The sequence below is a fragment of the Musa acuminata genome, chromosome BXJ3-7 (assembly GCF_036884655.1).
Source record: "Musa acuminata AAA Group cultivar baxijiao chromosome BXJ3-7, Cavendish_Baxijiao_AAA, whole genome shotgun sequence".
In the NCBI taxonomy this organism is placed as follows: Eukaryota; Viridiplantae; Streptophyta; class Magnoliopsida; order Zingiberales; family Musaceae; genus Musa; species Musa acuminata.
Window position 1 is genome coordinate 734358 of NC_088355.1, and position 27259 is coordinate 761616.

The following is a 27259-nucleotide window of genomic DNA, read 5'->3' on the forward strand; positions in this document are numbered from 1 at the left end:
CATGTGGATGAGAATCTAATTAAGCTTCTCATGTTAATTAAGACCATCGATGCATGATGGCCTTCCAAACAAATTAACTCACCTTTGAAAAAGAAGATTCTTCAAAACCCAGATAGCTCAAGCAAGTCAAAGGAGGATTGTTGCAGTGGAGGTCTCACTCGATGGATCTCTCTTCCGGTGTGCTCCTCCAAAATCTACATCATCATTCCTGTCTTATACTGAAAGAACTGGGAGGGAAAGAGTGACAGTAAATAGCATGAGTATACATGAACAGGAAGTAGATGTACGAGAGAGACACTGCGGAGATTGCCTGGCTTGGCTCTTCTCTCGTGCCCCATCATCTCAAGATGTCACTAAATAGTTTGATGTGCCTCCGTCGCTGTTCAAAGTGTGACCTTTTCTTCACAGTGTTGGCATGAGAAGTCACTGTTTTCTACGGCAGGAATGAGGTTAAAGTATGCATGGTTTTGGTAGTGTTAGGGCATGCAGAACTAAGCATGATGGTGATGATGAGGCCATCGCTCGCTTTGCTACATTTGAATCCCGAGGAAGCCACACGGAGTACAAGGCTCCATGGCGGCCACTCTCTCTCTCTCTCTCTCTCTCTCTCTACGCGTACTAATCTGCAACTGTGACCTCGAAAGCCCAGACAAGGGCACGAGAAGCGACAAGGAAACATGGTCGAAGATAAGATCCAAGAGTTAAAATCTCTTCTTCACCATGGACGCACACACACACATTGACTGTTGGATACCGTAAACAAACATCTTGTCAACCGAGATGTTCTTGCCTTGCCAAATCTGCACGACTTCGCCCCCCCCAGTGGGGCCTCTCTGAGAATATCCTCACGCTTCAAATACCCACACCGTCTCCGCCTCCGTCACACTCACCATTCCCCTCTACCTTTACTGTCTCCTTGTTCGTCCTCCTCCTCATCGCTCGCCTTTTCTCTTCCCCCAAAGGATTGCGACATGGGCGCTAAAAGTTAGGCTGCTGGGCTTGTGGAGAGGAGGCCGAAGGTCGCCCAACTCAGCTCGGAAAGCGGTGTGCGCAAGGATGAAGGAGGTGGCTAGGAAGCACAACACGGTTTCGCCATGCGCAGCATGCAAGCTCCTCAGGCGGCGGTGCACGCAGGATTGCATCTTTGCTCCTCACTTCCCTGCCGACGAGCCCCACAAGTTCGCCAACGTGCACAAGGTGTTCGGCGCCAGCAACGTCAGCAAGCTCTTGCAGGTCTCTCTCTCTCTCTCTCTCTCTCTCTCTGTGGGTGTGGGTGTGGGTGTGGGTGTAAAATGTGCTTGTAAGATTGCGATCACCACAAGACATTACATGAAAAGAATGGCTTCATAACTCACCATGCGACTCAAATTGTTTGTGTGATCAAAGGAGATAGCAGTGCAGCACCGAGGAGACGCAGTGAGCAGCCTGGTGTACGAGGCCAACGCCCGGGTGCGCGACCCAGTGTACGGGTGCGTCGCCGCCATCTCCACCCTCCATCGCCAAATCCAGGCACTCCAGGCGCAGCTGGCCATGGCACAAGCACAAATGGTGCACTTGCGGATGAGCCACGCCGCCTCCCTCGCCCACGCTGGCCTTGGCCACAGCCCCATGGGCGCAGGGAGCACCAGCACGGGCTCTTCCTCCATGTCCCCCACTCACAACCAGCTGATGGAGCCTGACACCGTCAATGCCAAGCCAGTCTTCGCCCTGGACATGGTGGTGCTGGACCAGACTAACCTGGGATCAGAACCACCAATTTGGTCATTTTAGCACCATCAGCCAGTGCTGTTCTCGTGTCTTATAAAGATAGCTTTTGATATCTAGATGGCAATATTGCAGCTCTTTTTCTTTTGGATACAGAAGCTGCATGTGATGCAGACATCGTCTTATAACAAGAATTGAAGTGCTTGTGTGTAGAACTGTACTGTTGGTGTCATTTACTCCCTAACATAATGTCTATAATTATTCTGCTATCACTACACTGTTCATTCTGTAGTTAGCATCGCTGATAAGCAAGCAGAGGCTCAGCACCACAGCAATAAAAGATAAGATGCGAGTGAGCTATGCATTAAGCCGACCAGAAGAACAACATTTGATGTATATTAAATTGTATCACGACAGAAGAAAATACCGATATGTGAGATTTGCTACAAGTTCCACAAAGCTGCAAACAAGCAGCAGAATCCATCACTCACGGCTCTTAGTTCCCCCATTATATATAACTGTAAAGTGGGTAACAGGAACGTGTCAGCGCCACCAGATCGCCGAGATCGCTGGCGGTGGAGGAGGAGGAGAACGTGGTCTGTAACCAGAAGCTCGTGTTCTGTGAGTACCGGGGCTCAAGAGGTTCGTTCGTTCTTGTAAATGAGATCTTGGACTAGAAAGGAAGAAACTTTTACCGACATCAGAGTCTCTTGTGGTGTTTGGATCAGAAATCATCACAAATCTTTTCAATTTTATGGATCAAAAGTTACGCTGAATCAAAACACAAACATGAATCCACACGTAGAGAAGGCTGCGGAGCACAATATGGGCCTTCCTAACTCTGCTGCAAGCCGACGCGGGCGCGCGCGTCCTGCCGCCCCTTCAGCCTCCCCAGGTAGTAGCAGCTGAAGCCCAGCAGCATCGAAAAGAGAAGCAGAGGGAGGGAGATGGCCATGACAAAATCCATCACAGCTGCTGATTGCATCGTCAAATTCTGATGGATGAGACGTTGTTATAGAGAGTATAGATGGAACAAAAAGATCAAATGTTCCCGTCAGACCCAACTGGAGTGAAAGATACTCCAGAACTAAAAGCCTAAGCGTAAGATTCAATCAGACATGGGAGCTTCTGCTTTTGTGCAGCGCAGAAGATGTCCGGTGGTGCTCTAAGTCGCACATAAAAGAATTTAAGATCAGGAAGAATGGATCAGCTGAGCTCAAATTTTCTAGTAGTTAAAACATGATTAAAGAGTTCTTTTTTATTTAGGACAAATTATTCTATTAAGACAGATTAAGGCGATTGTTTGTGATACCTACTGCGTTGACATTTCATCGTCATATATCATGAGAGAATCCAAACTTCCTTTTCGTACGATTTGTGCTTTTAACGCTAATCATCTTTTTGGTCTTGCATTATATATATATATATATATAAGCAATAATGAAGATCTTAATTTATTTTGTCGGCCCAATTTTTTTTCAAGCAATAAATGACGTTTGGGAAATACTTTTTTAATGGGGTAAATTCTTATATAAGCAATTATTCTCATTTAAGGGCAAAAAAAAAAGACAAAGACTATAATTGTTCATATTAAGCATAATAAACTCGTATTTACAATAGATATAGTGCATACACTCGATGATTAGAAACACAAAATTCCACAACTACCCTTCTCCTTTGAGCGCACCGGGCGGTTCATCTGCGGTAGGATTGCAAGGGCAAAACCGAGAATCGAGAAACCGTGGGGGCGCGAGAGGACGAGCGATTCGAAACGCCGGGTCAACTCCGGTCGGAGGAACCGAGGAGCAACTCGGGGAAGGATCGCAGGAGTTCCTTCTCCTTCTCCTTCTTCTCCTCCTCCTCCTCCGTGGAGGAAGCGGCGGCGAGGAGGCGGCGGAAGAGCGGGACGGGGCAGGGGATGCGTAGGACGCCGCGCTGCTCGTAGCCGTACTCGTCGGCGGAGAGGCGCAGCAACCGGACGAAGGCCGGGCGGCCGAGGAGCTCTGTTCGGACCTCGAACCGCACCATCTCCTCCCCCACGTACACTGGGAAGTGCCCCTGCGCAGGCTCCCCGTGCCGCCTCCCCTTGCCGGACCAACGCAGCGACTCGTACTGGGCGCAGTCGACCACCCTCGACAGCCGCCGGATCATTCTCTGTTGCCGTGGGAGGATGGCGAACGAGGAGAGCCGAGGTGGCCTCCGCCGCTGTGGGTGGGTACGTATTTATAGTGGAAAATGGAGGACTTTTAAATCCATTATTTATATCGATGTATACCGATTTAGCTGTTCTTCGTACAACAGCGAGCGGCTCTTTCAACGCGTGGGGGCCGTTTAAGCGTCACGAGTTGCCTAGTGATCCACACACAACGCGGTTCTTGATGTGTGCCGCGCTGGCGATTCCTGTCTTAATTCGGCGGTAGAGTTTCGGCACGCATAGGATCCAAATCAACGTGGAGTCAACGCAAAAGCCAACGAAGAAACCAATGTATTATCAGTCCACACCACCAGAGAAAGCTTTAATAAACAAATAAATCTTAATAACCATTAATTCTTGTGAAGATATATAATATGGAAGTGGAGTAGGTAAAGTGGATGATATGGTTTCCGTAGTCCATTTGGTACGGTGACCGTGACACACTGTTCCATGATACCATAGTTAGAGTATAAAACCCACCACCTTGTGCACCACAACACCCATTTCAATTAATTAAGCTGCACTTAACCTCGATAAATCTCCACCCCCCACACACAAATGGCCTCCATCGCTAGCATAAATCACTGCAATGCTCGAGGTAGGAGTACTAGATATGGACTTACATGAAATTTATATGTGGAATTATTTCAAGAATACGATTGCTTAGGAAGACTAGAACATATATTCTAATTCAACTTGTAGGATGATGACCGATTTTTGTTCGGTGATTCATCCAACTTCAAGTCAGTCGCCTTTTCCTCGCTCTAAATGCCTATAATAGGAAGTGGCTTTCCTCGACATTGGATTGGGAGCCACTTCTCCGCTACCTTTGTAACAACGACGACGACAATGGTAATAACTAATAGGAAGTGGCTTTCCTCGACAAATCCCATCACGCGCATTCACGACGATGATCGTCGATTCCGCATATCCACCTAGATCGGACGGTGCTGATGCATCTGTTGGGTTTAGAACACTACTGAGTGCGCCCATGACGTACACCGTACATTACTGATCACGGCCGGACCTTTGGTGAGTCGATCATGCGTTCTTTAAGCATTTATGGCAACTTAGTTTAATGTATCCTAAAGCCAAAAAGCTGCACGAAGACGAGACTTCCCCTCGTGCTTCTGCCCAATCCCCATGCAAGTCACGTAAACTATCCACCTTCAGTTGGGTGTTTGGCGAGTGATGACGACGATGAAGCTTTTGTTTTTGGGAGTTCCTACACCCATTAACGAATGAAGGTGTTTTCTATTTTATTCTTCTGAATATTTGGGAAGGTCATGATGATGTCCAATTTGGCATGGCATGCATGAATTTACAATTGCATGTCAAGAAAAGAATTTTCTTTTACATCTACGATTCCATGAACCTACGATTTACTATCCTTGCGAGCTTGAAATTAGTAGATGATCGATCAGCCATATACGTCGACATCGAGCGGAGAGTAACACCAACACAGATTTCAATATTCGATGATTCAAGAGACTCCCTGTGACTGAGGAGCTCTCGGCGAAACTGCTTATCCATAAGTAATTTCCTCCTACTAAGTATAATAATAATTACCAAGAATTGTTTGGAGACTCTCCACATTGTCGACAAAACTACTCATCCATAAGTAATTACATAGTAAACATGACAATCACAAAAAATTATCTATGAAGAGACCAAGTATGTTCATCGGACCAATCGACATTGTCCATTAGCATCTACTCTAGCGAGATTGTTTGCGATTATGCCAAAAAAAAAAAAAAATCATTACCAGGGACCATTTAATCAAGGGTGATGATCAATCTAATGATTATAAATTGCATATTCAAAAAAAGTATGAAGCTGGTTATCCAACTATGTGTGCTTAATGATCAATAAGAACAGGTTATTGAGAATATATTCATCTTGGGGAGAAAGAAAGATTGTTGCAACACTGAATTGGTGTCATTGGATTGCTTCCCTTGATTGCCATCCTATTATTCAAGAAACAAAGTTTCTTAACTCATTTCTCATAATTATACATAAAATGAAATCCCTCGATCAATAAAATGACAAGAAATGAGCAAGATTTGGTACATGCACAAAAATTTAATTCACAAGTCCATTGTGTCTAGCAATTGTTGCTCTCTCTGTCATTTGTATGCACCCAATTATTTCTGTAGGAATATTTGCACATTCACCAAGGTGATTATATATATATAAACTAACCATGATTGGGGTTGATTAGGGGCTCGTTAACCTTGGAATTGATTTGAGAATTGAAGTGAAAAATTAGGCCTCACACAAAGATAAAAAGTTGAAACAAAGGGTAGGTGTGGATAAGTTTGGTATCATTCCTTCTTGTTGGCCCATTGATGTGCCAATTTGCAGAGTGATAAGGACATGCTATGATTCATATCTACTCAAACTATGACAAAGCCAAGGGATGAATGTGGTACCTGATCTAGTATGGTTAGGTACCATCTAGTATAGTTAGGTATCATCTCTTGTCCCATACGAAATGTTTTTGTGATATGTGCCGACTAAACTCTCGATTAATTTCACTATGTCACTATAGCCTAAATATAGAGTTCATCATATTAAATTTGGATGTTGGATTTTATAAGAGATTTGGGTTTTATGTTTTATATTTTTCACCTAAAGATATAGAATAAATATCACTTGCTTTGTGTTAAGATAGATTTTAATTGTCGAACTTATGAGCTATATTCGGAGTTAACCGTGATCTAATTCTTAGCCCATCTTATATTGATGTGTCGGAAAGTTAAGAAAGATCATGCAAAAATTATGCCAAAGATATACGCTATGAAACTTAATTAGTATAGATTTGTTTATATAATATTAATGAGTATTTGGAGGGATTTTTATGTGATGAGGAACTATTAGGTTTAGACGATGGTAAATGATATGAATGATTACACGCATTATTTGATCATTGATGGACTATGAGATCATGCATTGAATCATTAGGTTACAATTATGAAGTAACAACTTGGTTGAGTTAGCTTTCTAACAATGTTGCATTATCAACCTTATGGGACTAATTTAACATTTTTACTTGTGCCACATCGTTAATCTCATATGATCAAATCTCATTCTCGGTCAAACAAGTATAATGTATCGATGACTACCTATACATATGCTTCAAAAGAAAAAAAAAGTCATACATTACTATTTGATAAGAGAAGAAGTTGTTGATATCTTAATCAGCCCAACATAGCCGGACCCATTTGCATAGGGTTATTCGAGGTGCCTCCAAGATGGAAATATCGAGCTCCTGAGATGCCACCTGCATAAAAACTGAGGTAAGGAGAGGTTTCTCGACCTAGTCCTAGGTCCCTCTAACGCCCAAGTTAATAACATAAGATTATGAGTGTTGGAGATGAGCTTTTATACTTGGTTGTAAAGGGATAAACTATTCTAGGTGTCGCCTAGGTGAAAAACATCGAGCTCCTGAGGTACCACCTACATGAAGATCGAGATCGGAAGAGGTTTCTTGATTTGATCATTCCAATACCCAAGTTAGTAATCCGAATTATATGAGTGCAGATATGAGTGACCAAAAAAAGTGAGTCTCTTTTTTTCATTATGTTGGAGACGAGCCTTTATACTAAAGGATCAGAACATTATATGAGATATTCTATGAAGAAGTAGCTTCTAACTATCTCCAATAGTCTCTCTTTGATATCTTATTCACATGCGTGACAACGAGGATAGCACATAATCATCTATCTTGAATCATTGTCCATATAAATAGATAAGTAAAGAATGACTTTCATCTTTTCTTTTTCTAGACATGATTACCTATCGAATTAATTGATGAGGACATGTCATTGTCTTACTCTTTGCGGTTCTTCTTATCACTTCCCCGAGAGATAAAATCCAAGAACATATAATCACATATGATACATCGTCGTAGCATCAGCAACTTTGTTTGACCCAATTTCCACTATTGACCAACAAATACGATGCAATTTGATGACGAATGTCCACATCACATGCTCCATAGTTTTCACATTAGGCTCCAAGCGTTCGATGTCGGCACTCGACATTGATGTCTGTGCATGATGACTTCTTTAGCTTTATCCGTTTCCTCTTCTGCCTTGTTGACTTTAACGTCGGAGGAATCAAACGAAATAAAATGGTTGAATTCTTAGACAAGCTTGAAGTCTTATAGGAATCAATCATTAACTAACTCTATCGTGGATAAGATCAATATGGATTAAATTAGTAATTTTTTTTTGGGACAATCAAACCGATTTAATCGATCTAATTATGAGAACTCTTTCATGATAATATATTTATTATGTTATGATTGAAATGAGATAATTAATTTATCAATTTAATCGATCAAAATTACTATCCTAAAAATAACAATCTTTTTTCTATTTGATCATTTTGATGCCATTTGTGATGATCAATGTGATGTGATAATTAACTTGGCCGGATATTGGATGCGTCTCTATATATTCTAAATATATTGGCCCAAAAATTTCCATCAAAAACCAGCAGCATTTGAGAGAGAACATGAAAGATTCTGTTCTCGTTTTCCATGCTCTTAAAAGGGGCTTCACATGGCCAGATCAGGTCCAATTCAACGAAGACCACCATACCATCTGCATCGCCCACCGTTTCAATCCGAGGAACTCACATGTCGTTTTGAGTACCGTCCTGAAACTCTCATCTCACCGTCACACACGCATCGATGTCATGGTGGGACATCTTCTTTTCTTGTGCTGACTCCCATCTTCCATGGAGGAATGAGCAACCGAGAGAGCTGAATGCTACTGTGAGTATGAGCTCAAAGCGGTGAAAGAGTCCGCAGGCTTCACCTGCATGCATGCATGTAACAATCATAGGAAAACACCCAGAAGAAAGATGGTTTTTGTGAGATCTGAAGCCGTGTTTTTCTTCATCAACAATGCAAGTCAAACAAATATTCCCATCCTCCATCCAAGACATGCATTTGAAGGTTCCATGGAGCCCCTAAGCAGACAAGAACAGTCTCCCATTCTCCCGGTTTCACACCTCCCTTTCTTCATGTTACGTTCATCGAGTGTAGACCAGACAAAGAAGTACTATAAGCTATCTAACTGCATGCCAGTGGCTTGAAAAGCTTCCGTACAACGTGACGTTCGAGTCAAACATGCCAAGCTTTCCTCTCCGGGACTCGATATAGATATATATATAGAGAAAGAGGGAGAGAGATGTGCAGCTCGATCACTCGATCGGAAGGAGAATGGGGAAGCCAGCCGAGGAACGCGGAGTAGATCGAGCGCCTAAAGGACATGTTCCGGTGATGGTGGGCACAGGGAAGGAGTTGCAGAGGTTCGTGGTGAGCGTGAAGGCCTTCGACCATCCATGCTTTGTGAGCTTGCTGGAGTTGGCAGCTCAGGAGTTTGGCTACCGGCAGAAGGGCGTCCTTAGAATACCATGTGATGCACAGCATTTTGAGCAAGTGTTGAAGATGACAGCCAAGTGATGCACAGCACGAAGAGGACTCCTCCGTTTCTTCCCCGAAGAGAAGAAGCTCTCTGTTGTTGATACTTAGGTCTCATGTTACTTACTGCACCACATTTTCCTCAAGCTAAATTTGGTGCTTTTTCGGTTTGTATTGCTTTTTCTTCTTTTGCCTTTTGTTCAAGAAAAAGAAAAAGCATCTTTCATACGATCAAAGATCTGATCAAACGAATGTGGGCATTTGATTTGTGAAGTTTCAATTCTCATGTGCATCGACTGAATACAGAAATGCAATTATGTTTCATATCTGTCCATCCAAAGAAAGAAATAATTTTCTTAATTATTTTGAAATTTCAGAAGGATAGATATGTAGAAGGTTGCTTAGCAGTTAATCAAATCATATTGTATTTATTATGTGCAGATCATTAATGCTCTAATGGAATGTAAACCGAAAAAAGGAAAATAGATAGATAGGTTGGTCGTATCTAATGCGTAACAAAGTACTCAAGCCATCAACTTGTGGTCAAGGATGACTCTACTGGACTTGTAGTCCTTGATGTGGGTGGGTGGGATATGATATGATTTCCGGGAGAGAAAAATGCAATACAAGTCACCGGCACTGAATGCCCAGTACTTGGACAAGACAAAGCTGATGAGCTAATGTTAACGCGGATGTGATCTGGCGGCTTCCTTTCCAGGAAGACAACAACGACCAAGACTTTGACTTTGGCCCTTTCATATTTTGATATAAAATACCCCTTCAAAATATGTCATTGCGAGTAATATCTCTTGAGAAACTAACTTCATCTTAACCACTTTTAACCATAATAAAAATTTATTTTAATTGACCCTGAATGAAACAATAGAATAAAAAATTAAAGCTCCTCATAAACAAATTAGTTTCAGTTGATTTACATGAGTAGCAAGTCTATTTCTATTTCCTTGTCTTTCTATTTCATGAGTAGCAAGTATTTCTATTTCCTCATAAACAAAGGTCTTTCTATTTCCTTGTCTTTCACTAACATGAATTCAATTCATTGTCTGGGATCCAAGACAAATGCAGATTGGCTCTTTGTAGCCATATACCAACTGGGGCTAACCCATTGGGATATTTCTCTGCAGCATCTATTCCACCTTTTGAGACGGCATTGGAGAAACCCAAAACAGATGTCATCTTTAGCTGCCGTGTTTTCCTTCTGCTTGAAGATCTTTTTTTGTTTGAGCTCATTCAGCAACTCAAACAGAGAAAGAAATATCTGGACTAGGAAACCTTGGAAAAGACATGCAGTTTACTTGATGCATGCATCGATGTGTTCTTGTTCTTTTACGGCTCCAAGTGGTATATATAGTATTTCCTCAAATTCAAAATAAAAAAAGGAAAAATGGTATGTTTACTACTAAAGATGTTTTACAGGTCACCTTTCTTTTTCATTCCAACTAATTCAGTATGTGAGAATTTTAGTTTAAACACAAGCAAGAACCAGAAATTATAAATGAAGATGAAGAACTTGATTTAGAAGAATTATACCAAGGCCTAATACTGTTTTCAACTTTGTATGGGCAAGAGCTGAGTTCCACTTTTGATCACAATCTTGCAATCAGTGTGATATTTAATAGCAAAATGTAAAGCTGACATCTCAGGACCAAGGAGTCATATGAAATCTTTAGATTAGAATTCCTTTCTTCCATCTCTCCACCCATTCAATTCAAGAGAATCATTTTGTTTTTCGCTTTCCTTGGAGCTCGAAGTCCATGTTCATAATCGATACATTTGCTGAGAATTATTCTGCAGACCTCTAACATACTTGGTCATGGAATTTGATATGTTTCTGCCAATCATGCATTTGCTCTCTTCTATTATACACATTTTTATCGACCCTGAATGAACACTATATTTTCTGGTCTACGATTCCAATGTCTCAATCAGCCTTGAATAGTTCCACACACAAAAGATAAGGTGACAAATCCAATTAAAGCAATCCCTTTCAGCAAAACCAGTTACTTGTTGACTTAAAACTAAGCATACAGCTGTATCTCAAGCACAATGACAGTGAAACAAACCAGCAATGCTGTCTAAGAACAGGAAATTATTACATAGATAGACTACAGTAGAAACCCTATGAAGCATACTCAATGAAGATAATAATGTTGACAAATCTACCAGTTTTATTTTCACCTTTCAATCTCATTGCTGTTTTGACCCTTGTTGTTGGTGCTTGGGACATCTTAGATAAACATTAGGTAGGAATAGTTCTGTCATCCTAAAGTTTCAGCAATTCTGGTTTGGATTCTGCAATACAAACACCAACTTCAGAAATAACATTCTTAGACAGGATGTGGAAGCAACCTTCATCTCCATGGGCACTGGGATGCGCACCAATGTTCTTTCTCATGCGTCCATGTTTCCTCGTGTTGCTTGAACTGGCAGCACTAGATTTTGGTTGCTGTCAGCAAGGGGTGCTTAGAATTAATTCCATGTGATGTTCAACATTTTCTGTGTAGTCAACATGATCATAAGGACAAAGCTGAAGAACTCCATGTTTTGTTCTCTTCTTCCTGCTACGATTGCTATAATTTGGAAATGTCCAATGCGGCCATTACTGTTCGATACAAGTGCATGAGTTACACCTGTTTATATTATAGGATTGTTTAGCACTCAGATTAACTTATATGGTACAATCAAAGCATTTATTTGGTCACTCCACAAAGTTAATGATTCTTGAAAATGTCTTCTTCTATCATGATTTCGCTGGAGTTGAATTCGGAATAATAATTTAATTTATCAAAAGGCATTCCTATTCCTATACTCTTTTGATGATGATGCCTTTTGGATCTGGATCCTTCATTCATTAGGGGTTGCCACAGCTAGTTGGATTCAAGGAATTTAATTTCGAATGTAACCGGTTGGATTCATATCATAATCTCTAGCTTACCAAGCCGGAAACAATTTTGCAGCCAGAAGTGGACAAACAGCAGCAGACCTCATGCATACCACCTTGTTCCCGTTAATCTTACGATCGAAGGCAATCTCTCTGTAGAGTGACCAAGGTAGCTACTCTGCTGTTGATCATGACCAGAACTTTGCAATTGAGGTCATTGAATTACCCAAGACTGTCGACATGTTGAATGTATGCATCCACCATAATGGATTAGTTGTGTTAGGTGGAATTTAGGATATGGAGTGAGGCAATTGGGACCGAGAAGTTGAATGTATTTTCTTCTACTTCCTCTGGGATACTTAATCCTTCCTTCTCCCATGTCAGAGTTTGCTGTTCGACGACTCTCTCTCTCTATCCATAGATATAATCCTCGAAAGAAACCAACCTCCATCCTGGAAAACAGAGAGAGAAAGTAATCAAGTCAAGGATAGATAGATAGTCATGAATTCTTGGAGGTCAATTTCTGCTTCAAGCATTCATTCACCGAGAGAGATGCTTTGTTATTTATTTAAATCAAACCCTGCAATTTTTTGTTGTCCCAATAAAAGCTCGAAAGAGAGAAGGAAAGTGATGTTATTAAATGATGGGGAATGGAGGCATAAGAACCCAATAATAAATGGTGTGAATGGTTTGTCATGTTGACTCTTCCGACCGTCTGCTGTTGCCATCGCATTCATCAGCAGCAGCGGCATTAATGGCGGGCGCGGACGAGACTCCCATCACGCGCGCGGTGGCAACAATACAATGGAGATGCCGGAAGCGGTGGTGGCGATGCGTGGACCTCAGCAACCTTAAATGGACGTACCACACTGGGGGAGAGGCGCATTAAATGCGAGGTGGAGGGGGCGTCGCGCTCGCCCTTGAACGGTGACGGAGACCATGCCGGAGGAGACGTCACACGCCATCTAACCATTCTTGCACATTTACCCACGCCCCCCATACATCTCATCTCAGGAGGAAGATGAGAGTGAGTGCATGAGGACGAAACCCGTTATGACTCGGTTCTTCTTCCCGTACGTCATGTCTCAGAGTCATTGATTGAATCTGATAAATAGTGGATCCAAGTCGGGACATTAGATCTCTTTAGAAAATATAAATTATATTTTACATTGTTATTATTTTTAATAACAAAAAAAAATATATATTCTTTCAAAAATAATAATAACGATAATAATAATAATAATAATTTACGATAACAAATATTTTGGATCAAAATATCCTAAAAATAAGTAAAAATAATAAAAAAAACATCGTATGTCAATCATCATCGATCAAAAGCGATCCGATTAGAATTCCAGGGCAATCAAGAGCTCAACTATTGATAATTAATTAAGAATGGTTACAGAAAATGAATGAAATGTGTACAACCACTCGTATCTTCTTTGGGTGCAACTGATGCAAGCTAAACCGACGAACGAAATGGACAAGAAGAAATTGTGGAAGAAGGGGATTCGGAGAGAGAAGATGGGATGGTCATGTTTGTCTCTGCAGTCGGGATGAGACATGACAGATCGATCAGTATGAGCGCATTAATTTGGAGCCTCTCTCTCTCTCTCTCTCTCTCTCTCTCTCTGTTAGAAACAACAAGTCAAGCTTTCCTTCCAACACACCACCCACCCCTGCTGCATCCTTTTCATGCACATTAACGACGAAAGCGAGTCGCCAACTCATTTTGTCGAAGCTGACTTGCGGAGTGCGGCAACCCCCATCGCCTCCTCCGTTGAATGAGTATATGGAAATTGTATGAGAAGAACAAGTTGGACTGGCCTACTTTACTTGTGGTGTAGCTGTGTGCATCAAAATATTAGGAAAAATAAATATATTCAATCAAAAACCTTAGGTGAATTAAAATTAAATTATATGATGATGATGATGATTGATAATACAACTATAAATAAATTTGATGATTTAATCTACCAGGGAATGGGATAAAGCAGTAAAGAGATAAAAATGATATGAATTCCACAAGCAACAAAACAATAATAATAATAATAAAACGATGGCGAGGACTTGGAAATTAATATTACTGTTTTATACTGCTCTTGCCTGTATATTTTTATATACATACATAATTAAGTAATTTTACAGGGGGAAAAGCGCAAAATTGAGGTCGATGCGGGGCCGCTTCTGCGGAGGCGGAGGAGCCGCCGCCGCCGCCGCCAAGGGCGGTGCCACCTGCGAGTCGCAGCGTGGGCACCGCGGGTTCATCCTCGATATCAGCACATAGGAAAGGCAGCTAGGGCAGCCCGCCGCCACCAGGCTGCCGCCTGCGGAGTCGCAGCCGGCGCACCCCTCCTCCCCGTCACCCCGCCGCTTGATCGACGCCGTCGTGATGGACGACGAAGAGGAGGGCGAGGGTGAGGGCGAGGGCGAGGGGGAGGAGCAGCCGTCCGATGCCTCATGACTCCTCCTCTCCATCCCCATCCTCCGCCGCCGCCGCCGCTGCCGCTGCTGCTCCTCCTCCATCTCCCTGCCGCGCGACTCGCGCTCCGCCCGCTCCAGCGCCCACTTCACTTTCTCGATGGTGCACACGCTCTGGCTCCCGGCGAGCGCCGCGGCTACCGGCTTCGGGCCGTCGTCCGGCAGCCGGTTAAGGTCCTGCGAGTACGAGGAAACATCGACGTGAGCCCAAGACGAGGCGAAGGCGAGAACCACCCACGAAGAACGGGAACCGAGTGCGAACCAGCGGACGGAGGTCGCCACGACAGCCAAAGGACGGCTTCGAGCCAGCATCAACGTCTTTGGGTGCCACCGACGTGCAGCCGCCGAGGAGATCGAGGGTTATCGGACCCCGCTCCCCCTCCCTCGAGATCACCTCAACCAACATCGTTCGACAGCAAGAACTCCGGTACTTGGAGACGTAAGAGAAGGGGAGGAGGTGCCAAGAAGAAGGAAGCGGAGTAGATGAAGGATGCGATTGATGCGCTAGAGGAGCGAGGTAGTTAATGAGAGCTGGTGGCAGGGCACTGTCAGACAAGGTTAGGGAGCATTAATGGAGGGTTGGAAGGACATGCACGGGAGGAGGGAGGGGGAAGAGACGGCATTAAATGCTGGGGTTTGGCGGCAAGCAGCGGAGGCATCTGCTGCGCCCCATTTGGTCTCCCACTTGAGGTGGTGATGGATGCCAACACTCGCCTCCTCCATGAGTTATGTGCAGGCGGTGTCTGCAAACGCTTGGATTCACTTCCCACTGCCATCTTCTTCTTTCTGTCTATCTATCCATCTATCTATCTATCTATCTATCTATCATCATCATCTTCATCTTCATCCTGTGGTCCTCCTCATCTCCTCCACCCCCATTCACAATTACTCCTCCACTTCAAATTAAATCATAATAAAATGATTGCTTATAAGTTGCTTCAAAAGAATTACTTCTCATCCATAATAAGAATAGAGACAAAAAATTAATTAATTATTATTCATAAATAGTATGTGTGTGAGATGAAAAAAAAATAATGAAGGATTCGAAATATGTGTTTTTTAAATAATTAAAAAAATAAATATTATATTAAATAACGTATAAGATGTTCACATATAAACTCAAACCTATAATTTATTACTTATTAATAATACAATAACTAATTAGATACTATAAGAGTTTAATGATATATAATTGATTTGACAAAATTTAATAGCATAAGATTTTATGCTGTATTAATATCTCATCTTCATAGATGACTCAAATTTTTGAAAGTTTCATTATGGTATTCAAATCAGGTGAATAAATTTTAGATGAACCATATCATGTGATAATTGATAGTGAGAGATAAGTGAATCATTTAATAACACGTTAATTGATATTTAATATGTACATGTATGTTTGTATGTATGTACATATATAGGAGCCCTAACTCACTGCAAAATGCCAACAGTTATAGATGTCACATCAACACCACATGAATGTGTGTCCAACATGCATGCTCACGTAAAAATATAATAAAATCATTTAGTGCTTTATAAACTTCCACGTTGTAAAATAAAATAGCCATCAGCATGAGTTTTCACTTATATATATATATATATATATATATATATATATATATATATATATATATATATATATATATATATATATATATATATATATATATATATATGTTCACTTTTTTCGCCGATTTGTGCATGTGAATGACACTGCATTAATGAATCAAATGTTAGGTGTCTCTTTGGGGCCCGTGATGGTGCATGTCCTTGTCTTTGCAATTTAAGGCCAAGTAACGTAGTAAAAGGGCCATATGAGAGAGAAAGAGAAAGAGGTCATCCCAAGACTTAATAATAATAATAATTATTAAGTAGTTCTACTCCCATAACTACATGATATATCCATACAACTCTCTCTCTCTCTCTCTCTCTCAATAAATTGAATTCACTCTCAACTTTATGTGAGCCGTGATGATAGCCTTGACTCGAGGAGAGTATTCCGTTGGATTTGTCCTCCCCACCTTCTCTCTCTCTCTCTCTCTCTCTCACACACACACACACACACTAATAGAGATCCTTGGTTTAAGGCAAATGTGACTTGGGGAATGAATGCAAAGGGTTGCCGTCATTGAATGCATGAGAGAACTTCGAAGATGGGACTTCCATGTCCACTACATCCCATTCTCTCTCAATAAGAAAAAAAAATAAAAAATCTTCTTCTTTCCTTGTTCCTATTTCTTGCTAATTTATTATTTTCTTTTTGTCATTTTAACGCTTCAACCCAAAAATAAAAAAAATAAATAAACACAAACAACCAATGATTAAAATAACGATTCTTTTCTTACAACTGATATATGATAAATCATCTAAATCTTTACTAGCTAATTACTGTCCTTAAAAACTTATCGAAAATATTTTTTTGTAATATTTAACTTAATAATCAGACAAGGTAGACATAAGATTTAATTCTCAATTTTTCCGGGTGGGACCAACCAATTTAGTCTACCATCCACCTACTACTTGGCCACACGAAATGACATGAGCTCGTGGCAGTAGAACTAACTCCATGATTCGTGATCTATCGATGAGCAGCTCCCATCTGCATTAACGTTCGGTCCCACAGTGTTTAGACCAAGAGAAGAAGCTCCACTGCTTAATGACCCTTAAAACTCGATCCATTATGTTAACGCATACGGATTCTCAAGATTAGACCCGCTAAGTAGAATCTTAAGCCGTCTCGATTGGTACTCGGTCTAAATCCATGTTCTATCTGAATCCGACCCGATAACCGCACATTAATGTTTCGGTGTGGACGTATGTCTCGACAGTCAAACAAATGTCGATGATGCGAAGCCATAATTACAACCACGTAATGACATTGTACCACATAACTGCTATATTAATTGGCAACGACCAACATCGAGGTGTTCCATGGAGACAAAAAAATGATGGAATAAATATTACCACAAATATATCTTATTACGACCGAGATCATAACCCACGTGCGGATCTTAATGCGCGAATCTGATCCTCCCACACATTTTGAACTTACGTGATGGACATAAATCAAAGATAGTAAGTACTATTTAGAGTCTCTTTTTTACTATTTATAATTTTTAAAAATCATAAAAAAATAATAATAATTTACTATTCACAATGGCAGCCTCCTCTTGCTATTGACTCTCTTTACGGCTCGCACACCCTATCCCCCCACTGTTACTATCGTCGACTCTCCTCATCGTCGTTTGCTACAGATCATTGCTCATGGCTACCACCGTTGTAGCCACCAATTCTCCCATCGCTCGTTGTCATCGATCGCCGCTGAAGCCTGACCCCTCCACTCCTTGTTGCTGTGCATGCTTATGCCGCAGACTCTCCCCACTACCCATTGCCATCGATCGTCGACCCCAACCAACCTACCTTTGCACTTGGCAGACTCTCCCCACCGCTCGCCATCTCCTACCACTAATGCTTCCCTTTCCATCGTCGTAGACACCTTTGCCCCGTCATTCAAATTCTCTCAAAAGGATTGATTCCAAGAGAAAGACATGACCCATAATATGCATCTTATGATCCTCTTTTTTGATACTCGAAGCACTCATATTCCAAACATCATCAAGACCACCTAGAATGTGTATCCTTTGGGCTCTTTCAACATTATCCGAAATATATATCTTTCGAATGCTTTTAACACTGCATTCTCGAAGAGTTATTAATATAAAACGAGAGAATGGAGAATAAAATTGTAAAGTTAAAGAGAAAAGTATATTCCAATTAGTATCACATGAAGTCTATTTATACATGGTGAAAGAGAAGATTTCTTTTACTAAGCAGAGAGATTTCTTCGTGCAATTGAGGAAATCTCATCTGCTATGTAGTTGAGGAAATCTTTCTATTATCATGCCCCCGCAAGATCGAGCTCCTGTCAAGGATACCAATTTTGGACTGATGCAACAAAAAGTGAGTGAGTCTGCTAGTTGATTAGCCGTATGGACATGAGAGACACGAAGTTGATGTCTGACAACTTGATCTCACACGAAGTGAAAGTCGATGACAATATGTTTCATGCGTGAGTGGAACACTGGATTGACACATAAGTAGGTAGCTCCAACATTGTCACGATATATTGTAGGAGTATGGGTAGAGCTAACTTTAAGTTCCTTGAGGAGATTTATGACCCAATTGAGTTCAACAGCAACGGTAGCAATAGCACGATATTCAATTTCAGTTATAGACCGGGCCATTGTCTTTTGCTTCTTAGAACTTCAACTGATTGGATTAGACCCAAGAAAGACGATATATCCTGACGTGGAGGTTCTATCATTAAAGTTTCCCACCCAATCAGCATCAGCAAAGGCATGGAGATGAAGTGGAGTGGTTTTATGGAGAAAGAGACCATGATTAAGGGTCCCTTTAAGATACCGTAAAATTCGTTTAATCGTAGACCAATGCATAGCAGAAGGCTGGTGCATGTATTGAGATAATTTATTGACTATAAATGAGATATCTGGACGGGTGAGAGCCAAGTACTTGTCGGTATTGAGTTGAGTCCGTGGTAGGGCTGCCATCACATAATTTGAGTGATTCACGAGTAGAGAGAAGAGTAGCAACTTCTTTTGCATCATGCATATTTGTCTTTGATAACAAGTCTTGAATATACTTTCTCTATGAGAGGAGGAGACTTGAGGATGTAAATGTTACTTCCATTCCTAGAAAATAGCACAAGGGCCTTAAATCTTTGAGAGAGAATCGATCAGCCAATTGCTTTAAAAATGTTTGAATCTCCAAGGGATCATTGCCTGTAACAATAATATCATCTATATATACTAGAAGATATATTGTATTTTCATGTTGTTATCGTAGGAATAAAAAGGTATCATACTTGTAATTGATGAAGCCAATTAATATTAGAAACGATCCAAGTTTAGTATACCAAGCTCTTGGAGCTTGACGGAGTCCATAAATGACTTTTTAAAATTTGCAGACATGTCTCGGATACTGGTGATGAACAAAGCCAGGGGGTTGCTGTATAAAGACATCTTCAATTAGAGTCCCATGTAAAAAGGCATTGTTAACATCCAATTATCGTAAGTGCTAGCCTCTAGAGACGACCAAGCTTAGAATAAGCCGAATTATTATGGGTTTAACTACAGGACTAAAAGTCTTTGTGAAGTCAACTCCAAGTCATTGATGAAACCCTTTGGCTATTAATCATGCTTTATATCGAGCAACGGACCCGTCGGAGTTTCGCTTAAGAAGACTCATTTACACCCTATGATGTTTTGTGTAGGATGAAAATGTACAAGAGTCCATGTGGAGTTATGGAATAGAGCATTATATTCTTCACACATGGCTTTACGCTAGTGAGGAGATTTTTGGGCTTGATTAATTGTGGTGGGTTCACTGGTCTCGAGAGAGGATTTGGTGATAGCGTGCAGGTCAAAAACCTGACGTGATTTAAATATACCACTTTTTGAGCATGTTGTCATTGGATGTCCAGGAACTAGAAGTTATGTTATTGGTATGGGTAGTGGAGAGGCATCGACAGGGGTCGGGATAGGTTGAGATATATCAGTGGCACTAGATAAAGAAGGTTATTGTATTTCTAAGGATATTACTTTAGTAGTAGGGGAGGCTTGTGAAGAAGGAAGAGGAGAAGAAATGGAGGGAGTGGGGAGCTATTGAACCAGAAGAACAAAAGAGTGTGGATCTTGAAGAAAAGGACTGGATGGTGTGTGAAGAAGTTCGTTTCACGGGATCGATGAAATACTCCAATGATATATATTTGTTGGAGTAGCCTACATGAAAGAAGACTCATGGTTTTAAAATGAAAAGGTAGACTCCACAAAAACAACATGACGTGTTAAAGACTTTTTGAGTTTTTGGTTCGTAGCACCGAAAGACATTATGTTCAAGAGAATATCCTATGAAGATGCAAGGTTTAGATCTTGGTGCTATTTTGTATGGGGCATAGGGACATAGCCATGGATAACATAAACAATCAAATATTCTAAGTTTTTGAAGGTTTGAAGATTTAGAAAATAATTTTTCAAATGGAGACTGGTATTGGAGAATTGGAGTAAATAGACGATTAATAAGGTAGACAACAGCTTGAAAGGCGGCGGACCAAAAGGTTGTTGGCATGTGATGTAGAAGTGTGAGACCAGTTTCTACGATATATCGATGTTTACGTTCAACAGAGCCAACTAGTTGAGGAGTGTGTGGAGGTGACTTAAGGTGTTGGATGCCACAGGTAGAGAGATAGAGAGATAGGATGTGAGAGCTTGATATTCACCTCCACCATCAGAGTAGACTGAAAGAATTTGGAACCAACTTTTTAAAGTTAGTGAAGATTATTGAAACTTCTGATTTATGACGAAAAGGGTATATCTATGTGTACTTAGTAAAATAGTCTAAAAAATAACATAAAATTTAAATTTATCAAAAGATGTGAAGGGGGCATGATAATAAAGAAATTTCCTCTGATAACAAAAAGATTTCCTTAACTCTATAGCAGATGAGATTTCCTTGAGGAAATCTCTCTTCTCAGTTAAAGAAATATTCTCTTTCACCATGTATAAATAGAGTTCATGTGATACTAATTAGAATGTGCTTTTCTCTTTACCTTTACAATTTCATTCTTCATTCTCTCATTTTATCGTGGTATCAGAGTAGTAGATCAGTAGCGTAAATAGAAGTTCTAATAATCACTAATACATACCTCAGGAGCCGTCTTGGACACGTGATTCATGATGATCAACCTACGATCATCACCACATTGATGCATTAATGATATACGATATATCTATGCACTATATTATGGGATCAATTTCAAGATTGATTCCGACAAATATATCATATTGATATATAGACACGTAAAATCGAGGCCCCGATCCACCACCCGTGGATACCCATCGTTCATTTTGATGGTAGAACCAAGTATATCTACATATATGATTATTTAATTTATTTAAATATTAAAATTTAAATTATATATAAAATAATCTAATAATTTAAATAATTTTTTATAGATAATTTAATATTAACGGAGGGACGATCCGAAACAAACTGAAATTATGAACCTTGCACAACACTACTTAAAGCCCGAAAAAGATACAATATTATTTTTACCTAATTTATATTAGTTTTGCTAAAACTATACTAAAGGTATATTTATTTTTAAAATATTTATTTCTAACTTAAAAACTCTATCTTAAATTTTTTTGTAATATTTTTAAAAGATTTTATGCCTATTTTAAGCATACTGCTTGATCCATATGGCGTATCGACTTACTATATCGAGCAAGACTCGATATCCGAAATTACGAACCTTGATCAATATAACTTTTTAAAATGTAAAACATAAACTACATGGGATAATCTATAATTAGACTACATCTTTTACATCTTTTTTATTAGTATCTAATTGACAAAACTAAAAAAATGTCTAAGAGCTATGGAGAGAAAGTTATGACTGAAAATAAAGTTCACAAGTGAATGAACTGATTACAAGTATATTACTCTCGAGGGTAAGGAACATCTGTAGAACATGCTTAATTGTGAACCGCACAAAGATTTACAGGAAACCAAATTGACAATCACAAATAAGTAGAACATCAACATAAACACCCACAATAGCAATCATACAATCATGCCTTCAGAGGTTGTATCAGTTTACAAGCCTTCTATATTGTCCATGTACAAGTGTCCAATGACACTTGATTAATACAATCAAGCAGCATAATCTGAAGATTGCACAACCCATGAGCATTTGGCAGAGAGCACGAAGTCAAGCAGGCCTCTGATGAGGCTCCCATGACCCTAAGCCTTCACTCTAATGTGCCCGCTCCCTAAGATTATCAAGGTCCAGCTCTGACGGGTCAGTAGCTTGAATCTCATAGTGAACACCATCCAGCTCTCTCCTGAATCGATCCTTAGAAGCTGCGTACAGCATCTTAGCTCGGATTCGGGAAATGGAAGGGGACCTGTCATGAAGAAGAAAGAACCGAATTTTCATCAGTACTCCCAAGGCATGTGATACAAGAAACTGAACAATGAAAGAACAACATCACAGCATAAGCAAAGGTTACAGATGAGTTGGGTACTCAGTTGGAATACTGATGAATAGAAGTACAGTGTTAAACTTGAAACTTTGAACACTGGAGCTGACACCGGTAAAGCTGTCTAAACCAAAATTAAAATTTTGCAAATCGATTCAAATGATCATCATTAAAGGCTGCAAATAACTTAACTATATACGTCAATCTGTCGTAAGTGATTAATATGTCAATGAAATACCAAAGCACAAATAAAATTGTACATTTTCCTAGGCAAGTTTATTCACTTATTTGTCATGAACATCCTTTCAATTTAAAGTTGATTCAGTCCCTTGTGCAACTCTGAGAAAAGTAAGTCAGATTCTGAAAGAAACTTTACACTAGCGAATGAGGTAAGGTTAAGTTGGGAGCTCTAAAAACTATTCCAAAAGCTGAAAACAATCTCTTCTTGACAGATTTTCAAAGCAAACCATGCTTGATCCAACTTTAATTCAGAATTAAATTAATGCATAAATCTTGGTCTCCGCCTTCAGAGTTACAAACACATCAGTTCTATAAGTTATGCAACATTTGCCAACCAACTACAACAGAAATTAGCAGCGTCACTTGTGCAAGTTATGTTGATTCTATCACAGCCCAATAGAAAAAACTACAAATATATGAACTGACCTTTTCTTACAAGAAAGGGTCAGAATGAACTATGAAGGTAAAAAAGCTGCGCAGAGAAAGCCTACCAGGCAATGAAGAAAATCTTGCTTTTTTGACAGTTTTCTTCAGTAACAAAGTCAAAATCATAGACAGCATAACGGCAATCATTTTCAGGCAAAGAAGCCACGAAATCATCATAGCTCTCGGTTGCACCTCCAATCGTTTCAACAATAACCTCCTTTTGCTTCTCATTGATTTTGAAAATCACATATCTGTGTGTCTTCTTCCTCTGAAGCTCTAAGAATATATCCTTGCAATCATCAGCAACACCCATTCCAGAGGAAGCATTTGACTGAAATCAGTGAATGTATATATATCAGTTAATAATACAGAAGAACCCGTAAATAAAACAAGTAATATGTTCTTAAAGTGCCTTAGAATATATCAATATAACTTCAACAAGATGTTAGAGAATGGAAATCATTCACACAGTATCAGGATTGACATGAATGTGTCACAAATACCCATCAATCACATATAAACAAAGAGCTTACCCTTGGTAAGATATGCAGTAGTAAGTACAACAACAACAAAACCATAAGTCTCAACTATTTGAGATCGGTTGCATATATCTTTTATCGCCATTAAGATCTGTAAAAAGCCATATGTTTAGTCAAGGTATGCAAAACCATACCGGTACGGTGGTACGTACCGATCCGCCAATACCGACATGCAAACCGCCCGCTACCGGGCGATATCAGGCTTTGGGCCCCGAATCGGACGATACGGGGCTGTGCTAGGCATTAACGGTCGAAATTTCGACCGTTACTGACCTGTACCGACCTGTACCGACTGAAACTGATCGTTACTGAATGGTAACAGTGCTCCAACGGTCAATTTAACCATTGGAGCACTCCTCAAAGATTTTTAAACCATTTTCTCCCTCTAATTTCAATCCATTTCACTCTCACACTCTCTTATACTCTCTCAAACTCATTTTTTCTCACATTCTCTCTCTTATTCTCATATTTGTGGATTGAATCAAATTTAAGAGACTAATTTGAGAGGATTAAGAGGAAGAACTTTTTAATAAAAAGATATGTATTCTCTTTCTAGATTTTTATTGATTTATGAGATGATTAAGCCTATTCTATGTGATGTATGACTTAATGTTTGTTTGATATGATTTTGATGATAGAATAGTATTAAAAGGCTAAATGTTTATATTTGACTTTAAAAGGTCCAATGTTTATATTTCATACATATTAAGTATTGGACCATGTGTTTGTGATGGTAAAATAGATTTAATTATGTTTTAATAAAATTATTTAATGATGCGATTAGTAATTTTAATGATGATTTAATCGAAATTTGATCGATATTAGGTCAATTCAATGTATTTAATACTTAGGGTATTTGACATGTTTATAGTGTTGAAAAAGAAGTAATTAGTGGGTCATTAATTATATTAATAGTGTGATTAGTGTATCTAATAATGATTTCATCAAAATTTGACATGGATCAAAATAATGTATTTAATTCTTCTTTTATGTGTTTAACATATTTATGATGGTAAAATAGGTTTAATTATGTTTTAATAAAATTATTTAATACTGCGATTAGTGATTTTAATAATGATTTAATCAAAATTTGATCGATATCAAGTCAATTCAATATCTTTAATACATATTAGGGTATTTGATATGATGTTTATAGTGTTGAAAGAAAAATAATTAGTGAGTAATTAAGTATGTTAATAGTGTGATTAATGCATCTAATAATGATTTTATCATAATTTAACATCAAAATAATGTATTTAATGATTCTTTTATGTGCTTAACATGTTTATGATGATAAAATAGGTTTAATCAAGCTTTAATCAAGTTATTTAATTATGCTTTAATAGGTTTAATTTGATCAATATTGGATCAATTCAATATCTTTAATACCTATTACGGTGTTTGACATGTTTATAGTGTTGAAAGAAAAATAATTAGTGGGTAATTAATTATGTTAATAATATAATTAGTGTATCTAATGATGATTTTATCGCAATTTGACGTGGATCAAAATTACGTATTTAATGCATATTTTATGTGTTAACATGTTTATGATGATAAAATAAATTTAATTAAGTTTTAATAAAATTATTTAATGCTGTGATTAGTGATTTTAATAATGATTTAATCAAAATTTGATAGATATTGGATCAATTCAATGTCTTTAATACCTGGTGCTTTATATGTTTATAGCTTATTTGATTTAAATTTGACAGGAACATAAACAGTCATATGATGAAGCATAGACTCATGCCTTAAAGGTAGATGAAAACTGTTATAATTGACAATGTATTTATTGTGATTACATTGACAAGAGTGGAGGAATCACTTTAGTGAAGATGCATTTGGCCGATGGGTATCTTGATATTGTAAAATGTAAGGAAATTCTGATGGAGGCCCGTAAATCATTTCAAAACAAATTACAATAAGCAAGAGAAGAAACAATAAAAAAGAAGACATGAGTTGAGGAAGAAGACTATAAAGCTACGCGGGAACCAGTTTATGACAAGTACGAGGGTCGTAGCAATGAAGTCAACGTGGATCTCACAGTTGGTATTGGTGCATTAGTATATATACGACAAAGCAATGAGGCATCGACGACTTGACTCACAAAGGGAGCATGACAGTGTCAGTGGAATCCAAAGGTCGACCAGCATTTGGTATCTAACTGCCCCTCGTAAGTTAGGATGAACTAGTAGCATGAGGCATGATGGACTCCGTGGTTTTATGAGAGATTTTGGTAGGAGATCCGCATCATATATTGTTGATATCAATCCACAAGCCCATCCTTCACAAAATAGACACGAATTGATGATGCATATACAAAAGAAAAAAAACGAGATATTGGAAAGACAATTTCAAAATGGTTCAACTTCCACAGGTTTCTAGCAAACACAGCCTGTATGTTGAACCAATGACACCGATAAGCATTCTGTGGTATGTAACATACAATCACCTCGAAGTAGCAGGCAAGTAAATCAAATCAACGATTCTTAATTTCATCCCAACCTGTATGTTCTGGTGGTATAGGAAGAACCAGCACGTAGACCAGGCTTTTTGCTAGCTCTAGGCATGGTAACTTGCAGCAACTAGGTGATTTCATCCACCTGCCCGATACTTCTTCTCTTCTTCCTCCTCCTACTCCGCCCCTCTCTCTCTTGCATCTCTCTTATCTTCTTCTTCTCTCCCTCCTCATCCCCCATTCCCTGTTCTCAGTGCGGACCAGCATGGTGACATACAGTAGGTCAGTATGCCACCGTATCTGATCCATACTGGTCCACCCAGCCCAGGGAACCAAAATTTTGAACCATGATCAAATCATTTAGATACCTTATATCTATCCATCTGCTCAAGATTCCCAGACCCTAAATTGCTGAGGCTTCATCGAAACCCCAAACACAATCCAGTCTACCACAACATCTAATCGGAGACCGACAACCAAGAAGCACAAGACAGATCTGATCAAACTAAACAAAAACAGAAGAATCCACAGAATCAAGGAACATCAAAGAAATTGACCATGGAGTATCAGAATGGACCGATCCAAGACGACAAACGCAAACAAAAAAGCACTCGATTTTGGCATAAAAACTCATGCGATCAAACGAAATGAGGAGCACTCACGTGGGATCGGAGGAACGCCATACTAGTAGCAAAGGGTGCCACTCCACTGTTCACAATCCCTATTAGACGCTTTAGAGCGAGAATGGAACGGAAGAGAAAGATGTGGTGGCGAAAGAAGTTGGACTGCACACCAAAGAATATATATATATATACGTAAGA

The 27259-nt window shown here is 39.6% G+C and overlaps 4 protein-coding genes across 5 annotated transcripts; 1 reads left to right on the forward strand and 3 right to left on the reverse strand.

Annotated features, from left to right (window-relative positions):
• Positions 1-861: 861 nt before the first annotated feature.
• On the forward strand, positions 862-1976 carry LOC135642136 (LOB domain-containing protein 4-like). The gene is made up of 2 exons (XM_065158023.1): positions 862-1233; positions 1387-1976. The coding sequence occupies exons 1-2, from the start codon at positions 1057-1059 to the stop codon at positions 1768-1770; spliced, it is 561 nt and encodes a 186-aa protein (XP_065014095.1). The 5' UTR covers positions 862-1056; the 3' UTR covers positions 1771-1976.
• A 1294-nt stretch (positions 1977-3270) lies between these two features.
• On the reverse strand, positions 3271-3903 carry LOC135642543 (auxin-responsive protein SAUR71-like). Its single transcript, XM_065158776.1, has one exon. It carries the CDS (start codon positions 3853-3855, stop codon positions 3484-3486), a length of 372 nt encoding a protein of 123 aa, XP_065014848.1. The 5' UTR covers positions 3856-3903; the 3' UTR covers positions 3271-3483.
• Positions 3904-14301: 10398 nt separating this feature from the next.
• On the reverse strand, positions 14302-15503 carry LOC103990972 (uncharacterized). The gene is made up of 2 exons (XM_065160789.1): positions 14975-15503; positions 14302-14889 (listed from the first exon to the last, which is right to left on the reverse strand). Exons 1-2 carry the CDS (start codon positions 15116-15118, stop codon positions 14374-14376), a joined length of 660 nt encoding a protein of 219 aa, XP_065016861.1. The 5' UTR covers positions 15119-15503; the 3' UTR covers positions 14302-14373.
• Positions 15504-22303: 6800 nt separating this feature from the next.
• Positions 22304-27258, reverse strand: LOC103990971 (actin-depolymerizing factor 11). 2 transcript variants are annotated; one of them, XM_065158993.1, is made up of 4 exons: positions 27101-27235; positions 26088-26264; positions 23504-23769; positions 22304-22697 (listed from the first exon to the last, which is right to left on the reverse strand). In XM_065158993.1, exons 3-4 carry the CDS (start codon positions 23749-23751, stop codon positions 22547-22549), a joined length of 399 nt encoding a protein of 132 aa, XP_065015065.1. In that variant the 5' UTR covers positions 23752-23769; positions 26088-26264; positions 27101-27235; the 3' UTR covers positions 22304-22546. The 2 variants fall into 2 exon arrangements, with proteins under 2 accessions (XP_065015065.1, XP_009408567.3); XM_009410292.3 differs by lacking the exon at positions 26088-26264 and having other exon boundaries at positions 27101-27258.
• Position 27259: the final 1 nt, after the last annotated feature.

Bases quoted from the DNA above. Each gene is read 5' to 3' on its own strand.
- LOC103990971 (XM_009410292.3), bottom strand. From the start codon at position 27,121: ATGGCGTTCCTCCGATCCCAC. The intron at 23,770-27,100 runs GTGAGTGCTCCT...CACTGATTTCAG, and splicing joins TGGCGTTCCTCCGATCCCAC to TCAAATGCTTCCTCTGGAAT. The intron at 22,698-23,503 runs GTAGGCTTTCTC...TCTTCATGACAG, and splicing joins AAGATTTTCTTCATTGCCTG to GTCCCCTTCCATTTCCCGAA.
- LOC135642543 (XM_065158776.1), bottom strand. From the start codon at position 3,855: ATGATCCGGCGGCTGTCGAGGGTGGTCGACTGCGCCCAGTACGAGTCG.
- LOC103990972 (XM_065160789.1), bottom strand. From the start codon at position 15,118: ATGTTGGTTGAGGTGATCTCGAGGGAGGGGGAGCGGGGTCCGATAACC. The intron at 14,890-14,974 runs GTTCGCACTCGG...TCGTACTCGCAG, and splicing joins GTGGCGACCTCCGTCCGCTG to GACCTTAACCGGCTGCCGGA.
- LOC135642136 (XM_065158023.1), top strand. From the start codon at position 1,057: ATGAAGGAGGTGGCTAGGAAGCACAACACGGTTTCGCCATGCGCAGCA. The intron at 1,234-1,386 runs GTCTCTCTCTCT...GTGTGATCAAAG, and splicing joins ACGTCAGCAAGCTCTTGCAG to GAGATAGCAGTGCAGCACCG.